Below are 21,566 nucleotides of genomic sequence, written 5' to 3' on the forward strand. Positions count from 1 at the left end.
ACACATAGCCAAGTATGTAATTGAAAGTCTAAACATATTGGATTAAGACATAGTTATATTCGACAATTAATTTTAGAATAAGTGATCACTATAAATTATGTGAGTTCAAGTGAAAATTTGACGAATCCTTTAACTAAAATTCTTGCTAGAAACTTGGTAAAAAAGACCTCAATAAGGATGGGGCTTAAGCTTATAAAGTAAAGCCACCCATGATGGAAACTTGACTTAAAGCTTAGTACAACATCAAGTCTTGAGTTCAATAAGATAGTACATTATTTGTAAGTGACTGCTAGCATAATAGTAATAATTATAATGCCATCCCAGGTAAAATGCTAAGTATCATAATGGTAAAAGAATGATAAGTAATATACTTTTAATAGACCTATAACATAAATATGTTAAAGTGCTATAGTTACAAGAACATTATTAATGGAAGCTATTTATATGAGTGTGAAGTATGGTTGTTTTTAAGAGCTTAAGAGTTTGGCTTTAACAGCACTCATGAAAAAAAGATGCAGACACATTGCCATAAATGTGTCACCAAATACCAAGCATTTATTGGGTGTTGAAATCATTGTGTAAGATAAATTCGATTAACCAAATGGAATAGGTAGTTCAAATCATAGTCTACATATGATTTTGGTTAACTTTAACTTGTTTTCACTAAGTGAAGGTTCAAATCAAAAGATACCTTTATTTATGCAATTGATTTTCAAGATCGTTATAAATCTAGATTATTTTGAAAATGATGGAGGAATGTTAGAGATTTTCAAAATAAAATATGAGAAAAAATCTCACATTAGAAAAAAAAAAAATGATAAGACAGTCATTTAAATTAAGATGAGTAAAAGTCCACTATAATGGGACTTATGTGGCTAATGGATAATGGGCTTGGTTTTTTCAGCTTGATTGATCTTGCATTAATTAAATAATTAGTATATATTAATATTTAATTAGTGGCACTTGGCACTTGGCAAGTGCAGTAAATAAAATATTATTTTATTTAAAATTTATAAGTGTTTGATTGATTAAAATCTATCCAAAAATAGATAAATAAATAAAAATAAACAGTTAAGTTTGTACAATACAGACAGATAAGTCTATTTAAAATAAATATTTTTAATTGTTAAAAAACATATAATTTTTTTCTATTCAAAATAGATAGTTGTGTTTGTAAGAGAAAGAGACACTTAACTGTTTATAAAAACTCATTTGATTTTTTGAAAAAAACACAAAAACAATTCTCAAAACTTTTTTTCTTTATTGAAACGTCATATTACTTTTATAAAAATTTTACTACAGAAAACCTTTGTAGAAGTTTGGTGATATTGTGATATGCCAATGAATGTTCGGGGAATTAATTTTGTCAGTACAAAACGCAATTAATCACTGAGCTTCATTATATCTTCGACGTTTATTGTCTACAATCCTTTTATATACCTATTAAGTAAATAATACAATGAAGGAAAATAAAATCTTAAAAAAAGTGATATTATTAAACGTCTCGAAGCCTATTTTAAATTTCAAATTTACTAGAAACATATTTAGATTTACACTAACAATAAATTGGTTGAGGCGATGTTGACATGCTGATACTTAATGTCATATTTTCATTTTAAACCTCCTCCAGAATTGTTACCATCAATGGTTTATTAATGTTGGCAATTCTTTCCAAAAGATTCAGTTGAATCCTGAGGTTAATTGCTGCTAAGGGCGCAAATGATTCTCAACACACCTTTCCAATTGCATGGAATATTACACACAACTGATTCATGTAATGAATAAGTTGATCGGTTTATCCTTATAGCGGGCATGTCTTTTACCAGAAACTGTTAGCCTCACCGTCACCATGCCAATTGTGATATTTAGTATCATCCTGCATAAATTGCTGTGCCCAAGTCTCCTTCTCCGCCCGTTGGGAGTTCGACATCACTTCAAACACAGTTTTTGGAGTGGATAGATGTTCTTTTTTAACACATTTTACTAATCTATTCCTTAAAATAAAAATGTATGTCTATGAATTCCATTATTATCTGACAATTCACAGTGATTTCTTTGTTTTTATACTTGCGGATACTACAATAGCTGTTGAGATTTCTAAATTGATTTTCAAATCGACAAGAGTAGTAGCTTTAGCCTTAATCATGAAAGAGTTTGCTGGAACATGGAGCAGGAGTCTTGAAATCATAGATTCATAGTAGTGGTTGATAAAACTTGTCGGCTGTCTGGTGTGGTTTACTTAAGATACAGGCCACAGAACTAGACTAGGTGGTAAATGTCCGAATAATGCATAAGGTTCATGGACCACGAGAGCTGACCATGCTAATAAAGCCTATTAACCCACCGATCCATTCATATTAATAAACCCGACCGAGCCCCTTCCTATCATAAAAGCTAAAAGCCCATCAAACAATTACAAAGCATAAAAAGTAGATATTAGATGTAGTTTTTAATAAGGTTATATAGCTTGTTGTCAATTGTCATCTAATAAAGAGAAATAAGCTTCAAGTTGAAAAAGCTCTAGAATAATAGAATTTTACCCTGACTACTACCATATCAATATATATAAGCAAAGCCAATAGTAGCATAGAACCCTGAACCTACACCAATGCCAAAACCAACATTGTCAACAGCATCAAAATTGGGTGTTTGGTGAGACTTGATTATGCATTGTACTTGAGTTGAAAAAATGATAACATAAGCTACAATGCATAAAGGATTCTTAAACTCAAATACAATGAAGAAATGATTTGGCCATAACAACTAGATTTTAAAGACCCGCAAACTCCATTTGTATCAGCTAAACAATTGTTGCCACTACAAATTCTTCACCACAATCCCATGAATGATTTCCATCCAACTGATCATATTGAAATAAAAATCAGACTTTTTTGGATTAACTCAACCAGGCCCTATCCCCCATTAACAAACCAATATCAAACTAGTATTTATATTGAGAAAAAGAGAGATGAATAAAGCCAGAAACATCAGATAAAACTGTTGGATTTCCAAATGGTTTGCCACGTACTAGACACAAAATTTAAAAGGAAAAAAGTAGCACACTTAAGAAACCCCGAGCAGTTCAGCACTGCAACTTTGAAAAAAGAAAATTCTCAAGCACATTAATCTGTCGTTTACTATCAAAATCATGAATGACAAAATGAATTCTGATTCTATCATAGAAACCAACATTATTCCTCAATCCTTGTGCTGCTGAACAACTTCAACAGCCTCATGTTGTTCGCCATAATCCTACAGGAAAAAAGAATATAAATCCTAACAATCATAAATACATATTACGCATGGCTAAAATTTTTAAATATTGCTTGACAATATAACTGATCTAAAACGAAAATAAGGTGAAAAGAAAAATAATGGATTGATGAAACAAATGTTGTTGAAGTAAAATAGAATGTACTTCCATGCATAGGTTCATGCCTTGACGACTACACAAGAGCAACCAACTACCTTCCTTGTTTTCCCCTCAGAATCTATCTTACACAACTGCATGCAGATATGAAGTAAAATTAGAATTTAAAGCAATAATAATCTGTTTCCATTTGGTTGCATAACTTGATTGTGAGTGTCTAGTAATATTCACCGAGGAACTCGTTACATTGTCAAAGGGATGTGTTTCTGACTGCGAAAGGGAGAGGAGAGAAATAACTCATGTTCCATAATCGAGCAATGAAATTTCACTTACACCAGCCCACTCGCCTAGAGTTTTTTTACTACGTGCACGCAGCGCTTTAACATTATGATCAGCACAGAGTGCCTTGACCAGTTTAACATAATCTGGCTGATCACAGTCATCGGTTATAACTCAAACATGTGCGTTGTGCTTTTCAATTGCCTTGCCAGCTTCATGTAAGCCACGTGCAAGCCCACCATGAGCTTGTGACTTCCTCACCAGAGGGGCCAAGGCTGTGTTGATGTCCATTGTCTCACCAAGGATGGGTGCTGCCTCAGGTTGGGCAACTGCAACTTCTTCTCTGCAAAAGCAATTGGCAAGAATACAGCATAAATACATGCAGACAATAAAAAAAAAGAATCTAATAGTGATGAAATCTTTCAAAGAAACAAATACAGACATCAGACAGAAACAAAGGTTGGAAAGAAAATGATGGGTTTGAGAAGCTATGAAAATGGAAATTTTTGTTGACACAATGGAATCAAAATAAGACTTAATATCAATATGAGACAAAATGGAAATACTTTCTTCAACTGCTCTCAATGCAAAAACAAATATCCAATAAACCCTAAGAAACTTTTAATTTCTAACAAATCTGGAACAAAACAACCAATTCAAACAAGTATGCAAATCATCTCAAACAAAATACATTGCATCCTATATTAGCATACAATAAATACCATAGCAACTTAGCCCACGCTAAAGCAAACAAAACCCAAAGCCCATATAGTGAAAATGCAAACAACTTGAAGTCTTATGGATATATTGAAACAAACCAAACAAACAGATCCAATTTCATGGAACTAACACTAATATTCTACTCAACATAACCTTGAACATTTACAGAGGAATAAGTTTTCACATTTCCAGACATTTTTTGAGCTAAAGTTGGGATCGGAGACTCTGCTTCCTGGTAGCAAAAGAGAAAAACAAAGTCAACCAAGCAGATCTTTTAGCTAAATATAACACTGAAAGCTAAACAAAAGGAATGTTTCATTCTTCAGTATTTTTGGTCACAGAAATCAAAGGAATTGTTCTATAAGAAAAAACACGACAAGAGCATAAACTAACAGGAATGAGATTAAGACCAAGAAACGGTGCAGTCAAGAAAACGAAGACGCCAAACCCTACGTTTAGCAAAGTAAGGAGGATATATAAGTACCCCAGTTTAAGGGCGAAGCTATCCGTTAAATAGAGTTTGAACGCAAAATTAAAACTGGGCATAATATTTAGATTTATTTAAATTTTAGATTAAGTTTTGGATAAAAAATCAAAGTTTGAATATGATCTAAATAAAATATATAATTATATAAGTATATATATAAATTTTTATTTGAAAAAACAAAATTTTTAATTTATTATTTTATAAATTGAGTTTAAGGGATGTGTATGAAATTTATATTTTCAATTTGAATTGAGTTTGAAAAAAATTTAAGATTCAAAAGGATTAAACCTAAATAAATATATCAATTATTAATATTAAATATGAATCTATCTTAGCTCATAAACACCTCTACATATGTATAGGATGAGTAATCGTAACAATAATTCAGGACAAACTTAGTATAAGAAATTATAGCACTTCTTTCCTTGCTGAAAGGTAAGAAACGAAAGCAAAAATGATACTTTCAGTGAAAAAGGATGAATAATGGAGACGGGCAAATCAGCAAGCCGCACCTAAATTGTGTGTTATCAAATGAAAAAGTTTCTGCTGAGTTAGCGATTTGGTTTATCATATTTTGAAGACTTGGCTATGATACGCTGCATTGCTTCGTTTAGCGAAGCTTTGAATGAACTGATTGAAACCTCATAATTATGGAGTTGTGCCCGGTTTCTTGACCAAAAGAACAAAATGATGCAGGCAATGGACATTCCAAATTATGAGGGCGTGGCGTGGAGGGGCTCGATCTCTCATCCCTATCCCCATCATCATGATCCCTGCATCATCAATTGCAACTGGGGGAGTATTTTGTCTTCATTCTGAAACTACTTTGTTTGTTGCAGTGCTCCACCCTACAACCTCATCCGACAAAAATGTCACCCTTTGCCTAAGCAAATTTCAAATGATTAAAATAAGACAACTGCTTTTATCTCTTGGACTCCACTTACTGTATATTCAAATTTCTCATCTTTGTTTTATGTCTTCCACTTGAAACCCAAAAGAAAAGAAAACACCAAGAAACTGCCAGAGATAGGACCCAAAGCCCAGACAAGAGCCACTTACGCTTGTGATGGACTGTTTCAATGTTCAATGGTTTCAACTCCCAGGATCTTTTCAATTAAACCCAATCCTAGTCCCAGATTACATTGATAACTTTTTCAATTACCAGTGGTTTTTTTTTTTTTTTACCAGACATTGAAAATTGATAATGAAATTTCTGAAATTTGAAGAATAAAATGCTAAGAATTAAAGTTGTAGTCACCTAACAATTAACTATGTGTTCCAGACCAACATCCTTTGTATTAAACCACATGATCAAAGATCAATTTGGCAAGAGAATCGGTTCCGAAGGTTACTAAAACATGGAAAAAGAAGCATACTTAGGAAATTCACCACGTCCATGGAGACATAGGCAAGTTACATTGGAATATATGATGTAATAATATCCTAAGCTTTTGCTTATAACTTCAAAATAAAAGGCTTTGTTTCTTTTTAAAACAAGATCATTTGCATATGTATGTTTTTATCTTATTCGTATTCCATTAATTATTGCAAAATAAAAGTTTCTTTTGGATAAATAGCAATTTTATTATCCAAGAAGAAGCAAGAAAAAAAAAAAACTTGTTTTAAAAAAATTTTACAAAATAACTAGACTTCAAGATGAAAGGACACCAACAATACTATACATCCAGATGAATGAAACCAACTATACAATATATATAGGTAATGAAATCTTTCAATTTTGATATAAGCTTTCAATTCCCAATAGCATCTACTTGAATCAGACCATACAATCGGAACTTGACAACCATTTGAATTTAATGAGACAATAGTTCATCTCCTCAAATCATACATTTCGGAATTACGTTTAATTCATATAAAATAAATGTGAACACATCAAGCAATTTTAAGGATCAAAATTCTTAAAGATTTTCCTTTCAAATGATTAATGGAAGTAAATTCCTCATTCCAATCATCAACTTGCTTGGAGATACCATTGGAGCACATTCCTACATATTTACTTAGAATAATTATACCCAAAAATAAAGAGTTTAGGGTACTACTTAATTGTTAACTTTGTTGCAAACAGCCATTTGAAATATATATTATGATTATTAGCAAAAGGAAGAATCGATTTCCAAATAGAAGTTGCATTGCTTTAAAAGATAAGCATATCCTATAATTCATATAATCAATAATTGTATCGGCGTGACAGAAAAATGTTTAAACTTGTGGGTGGGTTTGAGGTGTAAAGGGAATCTAATCATCTCAATCCATGAAGATTGGTATGAAAGCTTGACTCAGATTTTAATGTGAGCCTTAATGGTGTGCGTGGATGTGTTAGTGTGCCCCGGTATGGTGTGCGGGCATCCTAGATGTCCGCAAAAGACAGGACATTTACCTACAAAAGCAAAACTCTATTTAATTATCTTTTCCAATGTTTTCTTCAACTGGGTTCGATCTTACGTCTTGAAGGTCTTCAGCCACTTTCCACCATAGAATTTTTATTTATATATTTTGGTTGGTGACCTAAGGATAAAATCCTGAAATTACAAATAAAATACACCAGGGGTTAAAAGCAAAGATAAAGTGTTATTTATATTTGCATTATGGCATTTCAATCACAGATCTATATAAAAAAGGCAGAAAAAGAAAAAAATAAATATGTAAAAATAGAACGAAAAGTAAATGATAATATCTGGGTATCTCTATTTATAATTGTAAAATGAATGATTTATGAAATAAAATAATAATATAATCAAATTAACGTGATATTTTACATGACAAATTGGTTTGACATATTAAGTCGGCTTAAAATTTTAAAATATCACTAATTATCTACTAATAGATCCTAATAAAGAGAATAATCAATATGACCTTTGAACCTAAAAATATCTCTAACAATTTTTTAAACCATGATCTCAAAAACTAGACAGACAGACTGAAATTGCTATTATTCAAAGCAAATAACGTTGCTAGTAGGACTAGTTCCAGGAAAGTTCCTGGGGGGCATTTTTTATATGACGAAAGATTACATAATCGAATATATGATCTTTCGTACAAATATCTTGGGGGTTTAAGATTCATACAACTAAGATCGTATCTTACAAATAAAAGGATTAGAATATATTCTGATATCATCATCAAACAATATTAACAGAAAGCTATGCAATCATGATTTTGTTGTTTTGGTTGTGGTTCAGCAAACAAGGTTTGAGCCTGCAATGAAACTGATCATCACCATTGAGTTGTATCAGGATCCATGCATATGTGAGGTCTTGGATTCTGTGGGTTTTCTTTAATTTGTACATATAGAAAGGAAGAGGGTATGTTGGAGAAAGACAGATCGTACCAAGTTATTATCTTTATTTTGTAGATTATTTACTGCAACCCAGATTTAGAATTAGTATTTTTCATTGGGAAAATCAATTCTTTTCTATACTTTTTGTTGATAGGAGAGGAATACCGAAATTTATGAACTTAAAGTTAAATGTTAACTCGAATTTTCATTGGGAAAATAGATACTTAGGTGAATGTATTGCAGTAATTGGAATATAATGATGTTCAAAGCCATTATGCCTCAATTAAAATGAAGGTAAAATTATGATCTTGTTGAAACTTTCAAGACGAAAAAAAACTTCATAAAAGGTCAATGTATCCAATGTTTTGATTTTTTTTTTTTTTTTACAGAAAGTCATAATTAGGAAAAGAGGTTAAAAGTATTAAATTCTAATTTAAAAAATATTTTTAAAAATGATTGTATGAATTAATTTACTTGAATTTCAAATTTAATTTTGATTGATTTTAACAAATTCAAGATTATCACTAATGGTAACTGTTTAATGTTTTCAAATTTTCACTTAAATATTACTAAATTCAACAAATTCACCCAAATTTGAGGGAAAAATTAGATATAAAGGAAAAAAATTAATTATGGTGGTTAAATTTGGAGTAAATGATAAATTTATTAATCTAAACAATGATATAAATATAAAGATATAAAGATGATACGATTTAAAATTTTAACAAAATTATATATATTTAATAAAATCAAAAAATATATTTTATATTTTTATATTAACATAAATTATATCATATAATTTTTATGTAAAATACAATATAAATATATAAATTATCAATACAAATACACCAATAAAAATTTGGATGCAAAGCCCTTCGCGTACTAAGGCTACCGTGGATGACCCAATAAGGATATTGGTATGGTTGGAGAAGAGTTGGTAATTCTGAGTTGTTTTGTCTTCCCAATAGAAGAGAGAAGAGGCTTCATCTTCACTCTTCAGCAACAAAAGATAAAAGGAAAATCAAAACCATTCCAAACCCCAAAACCCCTCAAGTTTCCTCTTAGGTTTCTCTGTCAGTTTCCATTTCTCTAAAATCACTTATCAAAAGACAAACACTTCTACTTATTCAACTCCTCTTACTCTTTTCTTGTGAGGAGTTGTTTTTGAGAATTATATATGCAGCCTTGTAGCCGCGAAATGCAAGCAATGAACTCTCTTTTAAACCAACCTTATCAACAAATCCCTCTCCAAGACCTTCAGGGCAACGGTCACCAACAGATACAAAACTCACAGCTCGAAACCACATCGTCCCACGATGACTTCTTGGAACAGATGCTCTCCACTTTCCCTTCTAGCTCATGGTCCGACATCAAGTCGACTTGGGACCCACCTAAATCCGATGAAACGGGTCCTTATAATCCAGACAACAATGTTGGGTTCCACTATGACGAGATTCTAGCTTCCAAGCTTAGACAACACCAAATCAACGGCGGAGGAGTGTGTTCTCCCGCTACTGCAGTTATGAAGATGATGCAACAGCAGACGATGTTAGAGGGAAACACCGCCGCTGCCGCTTGTGGAGGAGGAGGAGGAGGAGGAGGGTTGACTCTCCCCTTCTCTTTGGGTCCTGATGATGCTGGGTCTCATCAGAACGATATCGTTGATGGTTCTTTGTTTAAACCCCCTAATCATCAGGTTCACCTTAGTTTTTAGTACACTTGGTTTCCTGTTTGGCTTCTTTTTTGAGATATATACATATATAAATATATATAGAGAGAGAGAGATATAGATATAGATATGAATGATAATGAGTGATTAATTTGTTGTTTTTGCAGGGAGGAGATGGTTCTGTGCAAGCTTTCTATAATGGTTTTGGTGCTGGATCTCTGCGTGGAACTAATCTGCCATCGAACCAGCCTCAGCATTTTCACCATCCTCAGGCACGCCTCGTTCCTCTTTCTCTCTCTATCTCTTTACAAGGAAAGAAACACTACGAGCCTACTGACTCGAATTTAGTATTTATAAAACTCCTAATTGTTCAGGGAGAGACTATTCTTGCACAAAACATTGGAGCTACTGCAGGAACAGCGATGAACCAAAGTCAGGCAAGTGGTTCGACGACGGGGTGTACACCGGCTCAACCTAAACAAAGAGTTAGGGCTCGGAGGGGTCAAGCTACTGATCCCCACAGTATCGCTGAAAGAGTAAGAGAACTCTTCTTTAATCCTCTTCGTTGGTTCTTTTCTTGAATCAGTTTTTTTCTCTCTTGTTTGGGGTTCCATGGAAGTTCATGAACATTTGTTTGTTTGCTTTGTACCAAACAAACGAAGCTCAAAAATGATATTATCCGATCCGTATTCTGAAATGATGTGTTTGGCAGTTACGCAGAGAGAGAATTGCAGAGAGAATGAAAGCTCTTCAGGAACTGGTTCCCAATGCCAACAAGGTAGACTTCTTTATAAATACGTACATGTTTATGTTTTAATTAGCATTGTGATCTTTGGGGTTTTGGAATGACAGACAGATAAAGCTTCAATGCTTGATGAGATTATCGACTATGTCAAATTCCTCCAGCTCCAAGTCAAGGTTCCCTCACTTTCTCTTTCAATCTTTTTATTCTATTCTTTCAGCAGCATTACTTAAGAAATATATATATACTTTTTTATAATTAATTAAAAGATTTCCCTGTCTGGTTGACATTGTTTTAAAGATGATTTAAATTTATTACTTTTAGTTATTTTCTGAAATTAAAATTCCTTTGCTTCCCTTCTTTAATGTTTCTTGGAATTACAGGTTCTGAGTATGAGCAGATTGGGCGGTGCTGCTGTTGCTTCTCATGTCGCTTCTATGCCCTCTGAGGTAACTTGAATCAAACATCTCACCTTTTATTTTTGGAACCAGAATTTTAACCTTGTATTAACATTTGAATAAACAAAATTGAGGTAATTTCGTCTCTATTTTGGTAATAAAAAAAATTGAGATTTTTGCCTCCATTCCATTAAAAAAAACAAAGGAATGAGAGAAGTGTACATGTGATTTTGTGAGAAATGTAGGCATATAAAAGCTTTTAGATTTGGTAATTCTTATTTGATCGTATAAAATATTAATAATTTATTTATTTATATAATATTTTATATAAAAATTATATGTTATTTTTTTATTGATATGAAAATATAAAATATATTTTTTAATTTATTAAAATTTTAAATTATATTATTTTTCATAATTTTTATTTTATACTATTTTTATATATTTTAACTGTATGGTATTTTAAATTCTCAAGTTCATTTATTGTCTTGTCTCAAATCCGACCATTCCGCATCTCATCACTACACGACAAAGCACGCGTGCAGCGTGCTGTCCCCACTTTCACAGATTCCTCTCTCTTTCTTTCTCTCTCAAACTTTTTCTTTCTTTTTTAGTTTTTTTTTTTCACTCTGAAAGAAAAAAACAAAAGGACAATCACAAAAGAGTACAATTTTATTTTATTTTTTTATAATTGTAGGGAGGTGATTGTATTCAAACGAGTGGCAATGGCGGGTCCCTTCCACGAAATTCTAACGGTAATACACCGTCGTCAACTGATGACGGTCTAACGGTGACGGAGCATCAGGTGGCCAAGCTAATGGAGCAGGACATGGGCTCCGCCATGCAGTACCTGCAGGGGAAGGGCCTCTGCCTCATGCCAATCTCCCTCGTCACCGCCATCTCAACTACCACCTGTCATTCCAGGAACCCGATGATCAACAATGTAAACCAAAATACCACCAGCAGCAATTACCGGTCACTTCAATCAAGCGGCGAAGGGTCTTCCTCGCCTAGCATGTCCCTGTTGACTGTCCAGTCAGCCACAATGGGTAACGGCGGTGTTGACGCCTCCGTCAAAGATGCTGCCTCCGTTTCCAAGCCTTGATAATGTGTTGGCAGACAGACCTTTGCCTGGTCTCTTTAAGGTTAATCAAAAGGAAAGTATGGATTTCTGGAGGGAATTGAACGGCTGCTTAAAGTCTACGAAAATAAGGAGTTGCTTTTTTTCATTAATTAGTGTACCAACGACGCCGTATTCACTTAGACTTTGGATAAAGCCTAAACCCTAACATCGCCTACACGAACGAAAACAACAGACAAGAAGAGAATAAAGGCAGTCACCCATCCCCAGAACAACTTTTATTATTGTAATAATTAAATAATTTTTTGAAAGGCTAATAAATAAATAATTTTAATTGTTTTTGGTTTAGATTATTTATATTTCAATCTTTTCTTTTCTTTTTTTATTTGTTGGTTCTTACTTAATTTTATATATATTTAAATTTCAATTTGGGCTGACCAATTCCACTATAATACAAAAATGAAAAGTATTTATTTTATAATATGAGCTGTGATAATGTTAGCGAGGATTAGCTTCTTTTAAATAATAATTACAAAATTATAATTTATGTCAGTTTGATAATTTAAAATATAATATATTATGATAAATATAAATATAATATAAAATATAAAAATAATATAAGATAAAATTTTAATGAATTTAATAAAATTAAAAAATTATATATTATATTTTTATAAAAACATGAATTCTATCATATAATTTTTATATAATAAAAATATACGAATGGCCAAATTTAAAGCATGACGTTCGGAAGTTTTATCCGAAAAAATATTGCAGCTATCATTACTTTTGACTCAATTTGTTTATTTTTATTTCTTTTACAGAAATTGTAGGGATGTCGATTAGCATACAAAGTCAAAGGCGTGTTGCTTTTAAAAGAAAACAAAGGAGAATATAAAAAAGATAACGAGAAAAATGATTTGTTATAAGTTTCGTTGCTTTTATTCAAAGTCAAGATAACGTCAATTGCATTGACCCACCCCCTATGTTTTCCGACTTTGTTACTTTCTAGTTAAGGCTAAGAGACCCCTAAAAAAAAAACAAGGTAAAATAAGAAATTGAAAGATTTTAGTAAAATTGCTCGTTTTAAAATTTTCTATAAAGCTGATAATAGGTTGAATAGATGGTTAGAAAAAGAATAGGCAAGTACATTATGAGAAAATAACACTTCCATAGAAGAGAAGCAAATAGTATACATTTAGAGTTACATTTTCTCAAAGTATTCCGACGGGTGAGACGGTGATTTCTGCTGTCGGATGCAGAAGAAATTAATATTAAATTAATTTTGACGAAGAAAAGATTAAGGAAAAAAAAAAAACAAAAAGAGAAGTGAGCAGCGACAAAGCAGCGTGGGTAGGGCTCAATGGCTGGGTCAAAGCGTGCGCAGGACTTGGCGGTGCCCAACACAACAGATTCTCTATCAGCTATGCAGATTATTACACAACACTTCCAAATAATTCCATAATTCCTGAAACCATATAAACAAATGCTCCATTGAATGTTTCTAAGAATCCTCAAAACAAAATGTTAGGTAACCACAGTTTTACACAAATGGAGGTGTCCCACAAATATTCTCAACTTGTTTGGAGTTCAGAGCAGGCTGCTTACCTACAGCTACATATTTGACTTATCATCCTGCAGCATTAGCAACAATCTCTTCATGATGTATTGTGTGCATGAAAGAGATGCGGCTACTAATCATAAAACTCAATTTCAACAGATCTTATATTATACAAGAACATCAAGCACATGGGAGGATCAAGAGACATGAAGTCCACTACTTTGTGTCAAGAAGTCATTATTTGAAATATTAAATGCTATAAGCTAGTTAAAAGAATATTTTTGGCCATCCATTTGCTCCAACAAGCCAGCAAAAGCTACTGTTCTATAGTCTATATTCAAGAAAAGAAAATAAAAAAACTCCATTAAACAAGCTGGTAGTTGAGATCTCAGAATTAGATGTATTCTTCCACAAGTATATTCAATAGTTTAAACTATTTATTAGCTGTCTTCAGAACATCACTCCCTCATTCCTTTCCCAAGAACACTACTTATCATCAAATTTAAGGCTATGTGTGCATGTCCGGAGAGAGTATTACACGACAGATAGAATACCATTTTTTCCTAAAATTGTCAGTAAACCTCTATAAAAACTATATTTCAGCAATAAATCAATTCCTTGTTGAAGCTAAAACTACAGCTTCACAAGTTGCACAGAAGAATGGTTGCAAACTTGGTAGTTGCAGAGCAACATCATGTTGACTGAGTCCAGTTGTTTACCATAAGATATGAAGAAGAAGCAATAGGATTGTAAGAATACAAGAGTGGAAGATATGAGTAAAATAGTTTTACCTAACTGTTATATGAAAATAAACTACTCAAACAAATGATATGCCTCACGCTTTTCTTACGTAAAGAGGTAAAGTTATTAGAGGAAAAACAATTAAATTATTACTATTGATTATGGCTGGATCACAAAATCTGGCCAGGACTTAGAAACAGATCCAACAGATATATTTATGAGCTCAAAAACTAATTAAAACTCAAATAGACCTCATATAAATTGCAAAAACTTTCCATTCAATTTCAACTTGATAGGTTGTGGCCATGGTCAACGTTATAGGAGAGAAACAAAGAAAAACACCAACAAAAGATAGAAGCAAATAGAGCAAGCAAAGAGATATGTTTAAGAGAATGAGTCACAACAAGGAAAGAAGCAAAGTAATGCAGCATAGTCCAAATTGAGGAAAGGAAACAGAACAATAATTGATGACAATGTAGACCTCTGACTTTGAATTACGAATAGGAAGTTAAAAGCAACAAAAATTTAGAAAGAAATGCTTCTCAATGTACACACCTAGTTGGGAAGAGGATGAAGTCAACCAAATATTTTACATGGTATAAACATATGAATGTAGGAAATGACTCAACAAAGCTTAATTGGGATAACATGGAAAGCCAAGAAGTGGCCTAAGATGTTCATTCATCATCAAATTAGAGTAACATTACTAGATTATGGATGATTAGAACACAAAGAAATGGAGAGCAAAAAACTAAAAATTGACAAAAGCACAACCAAGTTTAAACCTTATACAGACATGTCTTCATAGGTATGTCTGAACCCAACAAATGAACAAATCACCAATGGTTCAGCAAATCTTAAGCCCATGTCATAGGGCAATGCCCACTGACTTGAATAAAGGATGTAAGAACAGTCAATGATGGACCATGATGATTAGTCCAATCTTCATCAGGGGCACAACCCAAGCCTTACACCCCTGCCAAAGATAAATAGACTTACCTAATAAGTACTATTCACTTTAAATGCAACTAAAGTACCATTCTTTGTTCCGAAAGTTATATCATCTGTTGTCAATAAGCATCCCCAGGAAGCATTCAATCAATATAAACATAAAGAACCATGAAATCACACAAAAAATAACATTATAGAACCATAAGGCAATTATAAGCTAAATTTCGAAAACCAATATCACTTCTTTACCAGATATCCAGTTTCCCATCAAAATGAGTAGGAATTTATGCGATTGTATATCCTAAACACTGTATAAGTGCAATTTCAAAAACAACAAAAAAAGGTATTCAACAAACTAAAGAAGCCCCTGAACAGTCTAAAAGCTTCAATAAGCAATCAAGTAGAGGTTGGGGGCTTGAAAGTGTAAGGTTGTGGAAGTGTCAACGGACCTCTCCTCGTTTCCCTATCATCAAGCAACCTCTGCGTCCTCTTGGTCTTACAATACTGCCTATCAAAATGCTTCACCTACACAAAACACCAACTAAAATAAAAAACAGGGACCAAAAAGAAACAAAATTTCTGGTTAAATAATTAAGATAAGATAGTGATTAGTTACCCAAGAAGCGCGGCAATTCATGACATACTCATCCCTGGAGCGTTTGCATTCAGTGGGGTATAGGAGCCCCACAGATCCGATTTCAGTGGGTTTCTTGTCCGATTGCATTTCCAAGCAAGAATAGAATGCATCACGAGCCTTTTTTACCCAAACCCAAATGAATAACAGCAACATTTAAATTAGATTCTAAGGAGTTTACAATAAATTACAGAGATTAAAGAGATGGGTACGAAGAGAAGGACCTTGTAGCAAGCTTGCCTGGCTTTCAAAAGCACGTCAGTGTGGATTTCATCTCGTTTTCCTGCTGCATAAGCTTCTAGCATCATGGTTACCGGTTTTACCCAAGAAAGCAAGAAAAGCTTCCCCTTCACTCGCCAAGTTTTATATTTTCTTTTCGTTTATGTTTCTCGTTTCTTGTTCTGGACCAAAGATGTCCATTTGGGTTGGTTTGGGCTAAATTGAAATATGTTCAATGGGCTCATCTGGAACCAATTTGGGTGAGTGGGCTTGAAGGATGATTTTTGATGGGCCCATCATTGAGTGGCCCTTTTCCAATTTTTTTTGGGCACATTCTTTCATTGGGTAATTGAATAAGTATTTTTCCTAATTATCACAAATAACAAGCGTATATGTGGTTTTCAGAAAGGAATAATTTAGGAACGAAAAGGCAATGAGGAATCAAAGACAAACCCTAGTCATAGGCAACCTATGGTTGGCTGGAAATAGGACTTTGTATGCTATGTAGGGACCAAATAATGGATCCATGCTTTTTTTCTTATAGTTGATACTGACCGCTGACTTGTGTGTTCACCGTGCATTTACATGTCTCCAGCTACAAGAACTTAGGTTCCTTTCTTTTTGAAAGACATTGTTGAGGGGATGAAAACAAAATTGAAAAAAAAAACGCACTACTTTGTACTTTGAACTTGACCCTCTCCTTGTCTCCTTGACATGTCTGGCCACACTTGCATTTCTTACATTTCCCATCCTTATAATTTGATTTGACTTATGATTTCTTCTTTCATCAGTTTTTTTTTTCTTGGGTACTGATTTCAACAAATCTATGGTATTGGTCTCAGACTTTCACTTTGGGTACTGTTAAGGAGATGGCTACCTAGATCAGATGAAGTTGGAGAAGGAAATAAATAAGTTTGCCTTGGTTGGGATGCATGGCATCAGTGTGTCAGTAGAAATAATGACAATATCTAACCTATCTTAATTTTGTTTAACTGGGATCTTATTAAGTGTGCTAAAAACAAAAAGAAATTTGGAACCACTAACTTCTGGCTACAAGAGCCTGATATATAGTAGTTGATATATCACATTTCGAACTAATTAGGCTCATTTGATTTGATAAACATGCGTGATTGTAGTTGTCATATATATTGGTCTCATTTTAAGTGAAAAAAACATGTTTTGAAAGAAGAAATACAGAACATCAGCCCTCTGAATATGGATCATCAATAAACTGTAAGAAAAGAGAGAGGCTTTAGCAGGTTGCTCTTTAATGTTTCATGCTTGAAAAAGGCTTTAAAAAAATATATGAAACCACTGCTATACCTTTTGAAACTTTTCTCGTATTCTTACCTTAAGGCTAAGATAAATCATGGAAATTGTTGATGGTGTTTTGGGTATTAATGAGGTGAACAATTATTTAAAGATCGTATGAGGGATGACTTAAACCTACAATAAAAAGTGAGTTAAGAGGTGTTGGAGCTAATTTTTCGAGATGTGTTTTAACGCTCAAATTAATCAAGTGTTTATAATTTTTTTTCATGAAAAAGTCAAAATTTTTAGTTTTATACCGTATCTATATATTTTTTTAATTTATATATGAAAAGAAAGATAATAACATAATTAAAACAGTTGATAGTTTGATAATAAGTTTATATAAAACTAAAAAAAATATCATGTAAGTAAGTGTGGAATGTATTTAATAATATCAACGTAAATTACATTTAATGATCTTAAACAAATTAAAAATCAATTGATCTAACATTAACAAAAATAATTAGATGAGTTCTTTTTTGGCGGGGACAAGCCAATTTTGTAATAAAAAATCTAGATATTGACCTTCTCTTGTGGTGTTATAATAATCAAATGTATATTAATTTAATAATTATGAGAATTGATCTTGTTAACCATGTACATAGGAACAACATAAATAATAAATAGTAATGTACCCTCTAAGAGATACTGAAAAAATAGTATGGTAGTAGCAGTAAATATTGCGTTCATTTTACAGCAGACACCAGGCACAAGCACTTCATTGTCACTTACCTTAGCAGACGTCCACCATTAAGCTGCAAGTTGCTAACATAAAGGCCAAAGCCGCCCCCACTTGCATAGACTGCAGGTACATTTCTTCTCGGAAATATCAGAGAAAAAAAATACTACATAGTACTGATATGAAAATAGCTTTGAGTTTGTGGTAGCTAATTTTTTTTTTCATATAGTAACGAAGTTTGGCTGCAGAAAAAAATAAATAAATAAAGGTCGTCCTATATTTGAACGTACAAGAAGCCTTTTGTGAGTATTTGTGGCTGTTAGAAGAGCTTTAGAAGTGGCCGGTGAGCACTGTCGAGCCACTGTGGTAGACGAGGCTTGGAGAACGTAAAAACTTTAACAACAGCAAATCAAAGAAACAAGTTAGGGAGAAGTAGGGATTAAATAATAGATTAATATTTATAAATTATTTAGATTTAATTTAAATAAAATTTAAATTTAATTTGATAATTATCTAATTAAATTTGAATTTAAATAATTTAATTTATCAATCGAATTAAATTTGAATATTTTTATATTTAAATCGAATAATTTATAAATTTAATCAAAATTTTAAATTTTAATATATTTTTATTATTTTAATTAAAAAATATTATTTTAATTATATATATCAATTCGAGTTCAAATTTAAATTCAAACATATAATTAAATTTAAAATAAATATGAGAATCAAATTTATTTTTATTAAATAAATTTAATTAAACGAATTTAAATAATTTAATTTTTATTTTAAATTAAATTTAAATTTAAAAATTAAAAATATATCAAATTAAAATTAAATTTTAAATAATAAATTTTGAATTAAATTTAAATTTAAATTTAAAATTTTTATATATCAATTCAGTTTAATTCAATTTGATCCCTGTAAGAAAAAAACTCTATCCTTTCAAAAATCTTTTAGAGTAAAGCTAATAGTCAAACCTCGAAACCCAATAAAATTTACTGTTCAAAAAATTGTTCAAATGCATCCAATGTCTCCGCCACGGCCATTTGCGAAAAATGATAAAATGTGATAATATTTTAGGGCTCAAAAACCGAGAGGAAGCTAGGGCCTAGATGTGAGTTGAGGTTAATTAAAGTGGAATGGGTGGGCTTGAACCTATCTTAGTTGTTAGTTAATTTTGGAAAGATTTGGTACATAGCAATCAATAGAATTGATGTACCAAGTGTACGTTACTAATGACCAGTCAGTCCATGATTTTTATAAAGGAAAAAAAAAAAAACCAAAAGAGGAAAATTAAAACTTGATGCATTGGGGTGCATTTGTTCCCCCGGTTTTAAGCACCTGGATTGACAAATTGTACATCAAACTTTTATCGGGAAGAGTGGTTTTTTGTTTTTTACTTTTGGGGTACAAGTAAGGTAACTAATCAGTCACTGTTTACGTATTTCCTTCCTTTGGCATCCCAAATCATTTAGCAAATGATGAGATTATACAAATTAATCCATGCAAATGGCAAGTCAAAGCCCTAAAAATTCATACCCCCTTTCTTTCACCTTTTTATTTTTATGTAAAATTAAAAGATAAATAAATTATTTAACTTTTTAATTCAAATAAAATATATAATATCCGATAACTTAAAAATAATGATTAAAAATTAAGTATTTAAAATAATTTTAATAATAAATCATCAACTTAATTCAAATCTAAAATTTTTATGTAAAGATGAATAATTTTTATCAATTGAATCAATCTTTTATTAATTATTTTTTTAACCTTTTTTTTTTCTCTTTTATGATCCAATACATGCTGAATAAATCTTTTTTTCGTATAATGTACTTAAAATATGGCTTATTTAATCAATGAGATTTTGGTTTAGTGGCAAGAAAGAGAATTTAGAATTTTGAAATTTTAAGTTCAAGTTGCATTTTTTGTGAATTTGATTATTTAGTTAAATTATAATTTATTAGTTAATTATTTAGTTGATTATACAAATTATGATACTTGATTATGAGTGTAATTTTAAGTAATTAAAAATTGAATTAAATTTGAAATTAATTTAATTATTTTATGTAATCACTTTTAAGAGATAACATTCAATAATCTTAGATTCTAACTAACATTTGCAATCCTTTCTCTTATATATATATCTAGGTGGCTTGATTTATTTTTCCTTCATAATCATTGATAGCTAGATTTCATTAATTTCTATTCTATTATTATCAATTGGAATAAAATGATGTTTTGGTATTAAAAATTTTAAGTTTGCAAATGAATCAAAATAGTCTCATAAAAATCATTACCCTAAATAATGAATTTTATAAAATTGTGAAATTAACTATATTTTGTCTTTAAATAAAGTTTTCAAATTTTCATCATTTACTCATTCCTTATTGTTTTTATTTTTAAGTGTTAATATAGTAACAACTTATTTGATCTTTGCTCATTTTAGTATTAATGTTAATTAATATTATTAATTATTAAATTAATTAAATTTAAAATTTAAAATTTAATTTAATTAATTCGTATAATTATCATCTAATTAATAAAAAATTAATTAAAATAAAAGTTAAAGATGAGATGTTATTATTAAAATTAAAAAAGGGGACCCACATCCCCTAAAGATGATCAATCGACGGCCCAAATTGGAGGCGTAACCTTATTCCTATCTTTTTCCATTCCACCTGTTCTCCTTTGCTTTCCAACTAACCAATCATCGAAACGTAATCTACACTATACTGTTCTCTCCATTGTTTTTTCTTTTATCCATTATTACTTCTCACCAGAGCAGGACCAGACAAAGCCATGCCAAAACAAACCAAAACACATAGAAATTATTTTTTGACACTAATATTTTCTTATACATGTTTTTGTTTGATTCCTCTCTTCTTGTCGGCATCTCAATAGTAGCAATTTTTTGTCCAAATTTGGTTCTGAAACTGCTGGTTTTGGAAAAAAAAAAAATTTGGTGGGGAAAGATCAACTGAAGGGAGTGGCATATATAGGGTGTAGCAGCAGCTGCTGGGGAAAGCTAAAAGAAAAGAAATAAAGAGAGAAATGAAGGGATTGTAAAGAAAGGAAGGGTTGTATGGTGGGTTTGGGTTTGGATGGAAAATGATGTAAGGCTTTGGGTCTTTTTTTTTGGGGGGGGGGAGTGATTACAAAGAAAACCCTAGCTCTTTGTCCTACTCATACTCATATGAGTCATATCTAAAATGGGTATCCAGAAAAGGGTTCTGAAAAGAATAAAAAAAATGATTTCAGATCTGTCTCAAAGGAGTGATCTAATTAATCTCTGTTACAAAGCAGCAGTTTCGTTTTGGGGCAGTTTATTTTTTTGTCATTTAAAGGGTTGCTAGGATTTCACCTTTTGTTTTTCATTTCCTGGCAATTTAGCTAATAAAAGGTAAAGAAGTGGATAACAAT

The 21,566-nt window shown here is 31.7% G+C and overlaps 2 protein-coding genes and 1 pseudogene across 6 annotated transcripts; 1 reads left to right on the plus strand and 2 right to left on the minus strand.

The window, feature by feature from the left end:
* Positions 1–2,960: 2,960 nt before the first annotated feature.
* On the minus strand, positions 2,961–4,801 carry LOC149513692 (small ribosomal subunit protein eS12-like; annotated as a pseudogene). The gene is made up of 3 exons (XR_016329507.1): positions 3,704–4,801; positions 3,439–3,504; positions 2,961–3,252 (listed from the first exon to the last, which is right to left on the minus strand). The product of XR_016329507.1 is annotated as a small ribosomal subunit protein eS12-like (transcript).
* A 4,252-nt stretch (positions 4,802–9,053) lies between these two features.
* LOC111300430 (bHLH transcription factor RHL1-like) lies at positions 9,054–12,392 on the plus strand. The gene is made up of 7 exons (XM_022896061.2): positions 9,054–9,850; positions 9,991–10,095; positions 10,198–10,359; positions 10,536–10,601; positions 10,676–10,741; positions 10,949–11,014; positions 11,661–12,392. The coding sequence occupies exons 1-7, from the start codon at positions 9,332–9,334 to the stop codon at positions 12,066–12,068; spliced, it is 1,392 nt and encodes a 463-aa protein (XP_022751796.2). The 5' UTR covers positions 9,054–9,331; the 3' UTR covers positions 12,069–12,392.
* Positions 12,393–13,199: 807 nt separating this feature from the next.
* LOC111299355 (uncharacterized) lies at positions 13,200–16,315 on the minus strand. 4 transcript variants are annotated; one of them, XM_089747375.1, is made up of 5 exons: positions 16,156–16,315; positions 15,914–16,051; positions 15,747–15,822; positions 13,653–13,679; positions 13,200–13,512 (listed from the first exon to the last, which is right to left on the minus strand). In XM_089747375.1, the coding sequence occupies exons 1-4, from the start codon at positions 16,237–16,239 to the stop codon at positions 13,675–13,677; spliced, it is 303 nt and encodes a 100-aa protein (XP_089603501.1). In that variant the 5' UTR covers positions 16,240–16,315; the 3' UTR covers positions 13,200–13,512; positions 13,653–13,674. The 4 variants fall into 4 exon arrangements, with proteins under 4 accessions (XP_089603501.1, XP_022750234.1, XP_022750235.1 ...); XM_022894499.2 differs by lacking the exon at positions 13,653–13,679; XM_022894500.2 differs by lacking the exons at positions 13,200–13,512; positions 13,653–13,679 and adding an exon at positions 14,994–15,322.
* Between the last annotated feature and the right edge of the window lie 5,251 nt (positions 16,316–21,566).

The sequence above is a fragment of the Durio zibethinus genome, chromosome 18, assembly GCF_047325235.1.
Source record: "Durio zibethinus cultivar Kanyao isolate XHJ-2024 chromosome 18, ASM4732523v1, whole genome shotgun sequence".
Taxonomy (NCBI): domain Eukaryota; kingdom Viridiplantae; phylum Streptophyta; class Magnoliopsida; order Malvales; family Malvaceae; genus Durio; species Durio zibethinus.

What these genes read in the sequence shown, in the direction of transcription:
- LOC111299355 (XM_022894497.2), bottom strand. Translation starts at nt 16,239, where the DNA reads ATGATGCTAGAAGCTTATGCAGCAGGAAAACGAGATGAAATCCACACT. An exon ending in CCAGGCAAGCTTGCTACAAG is followed by an intron (nt 16,052 to 16,155) that starts GTCCTTCTCTTC and finishes TGGGTAAAAAAG; the next exon opens with GCTCGTGATGCATTCTATTC. An exon ending in TGAATTGCCGCGCTTCTTGG is followed by an intron (nt 15,823 to 15,913) that starts GTAACTAATCAC and finishes TGTTTTGTGTAG; the next exon opens with GTGAAGCATTTTGATAGGCA.
- LOC111300430 (XM_022896061.2), top strand. Translation starts at nt 9,332, where the DNA reads ATGCAGCCTTGTAGCCGCGAAATGCAAGCAATGAACTCTCTTTTAAAC. An exon ending in AGCATTTTCACCATCCTCAG is followed by an intron (nt 10,096 to 10,197) that starts GCACGCCTCGTT and finishes CTAATTGTTCAG; the next exon opens with GGAGAGACTATTCTTGCACA. An exon ending in TCCTCCAGCTCCAAGTCAAG is followed by an intron (nt 10,742 to 10,948) that starts GTTCCCTCACTT and finishes TTGGAATTACAG; the next exon opens with GTTCTGAGTATGAGCAGATT.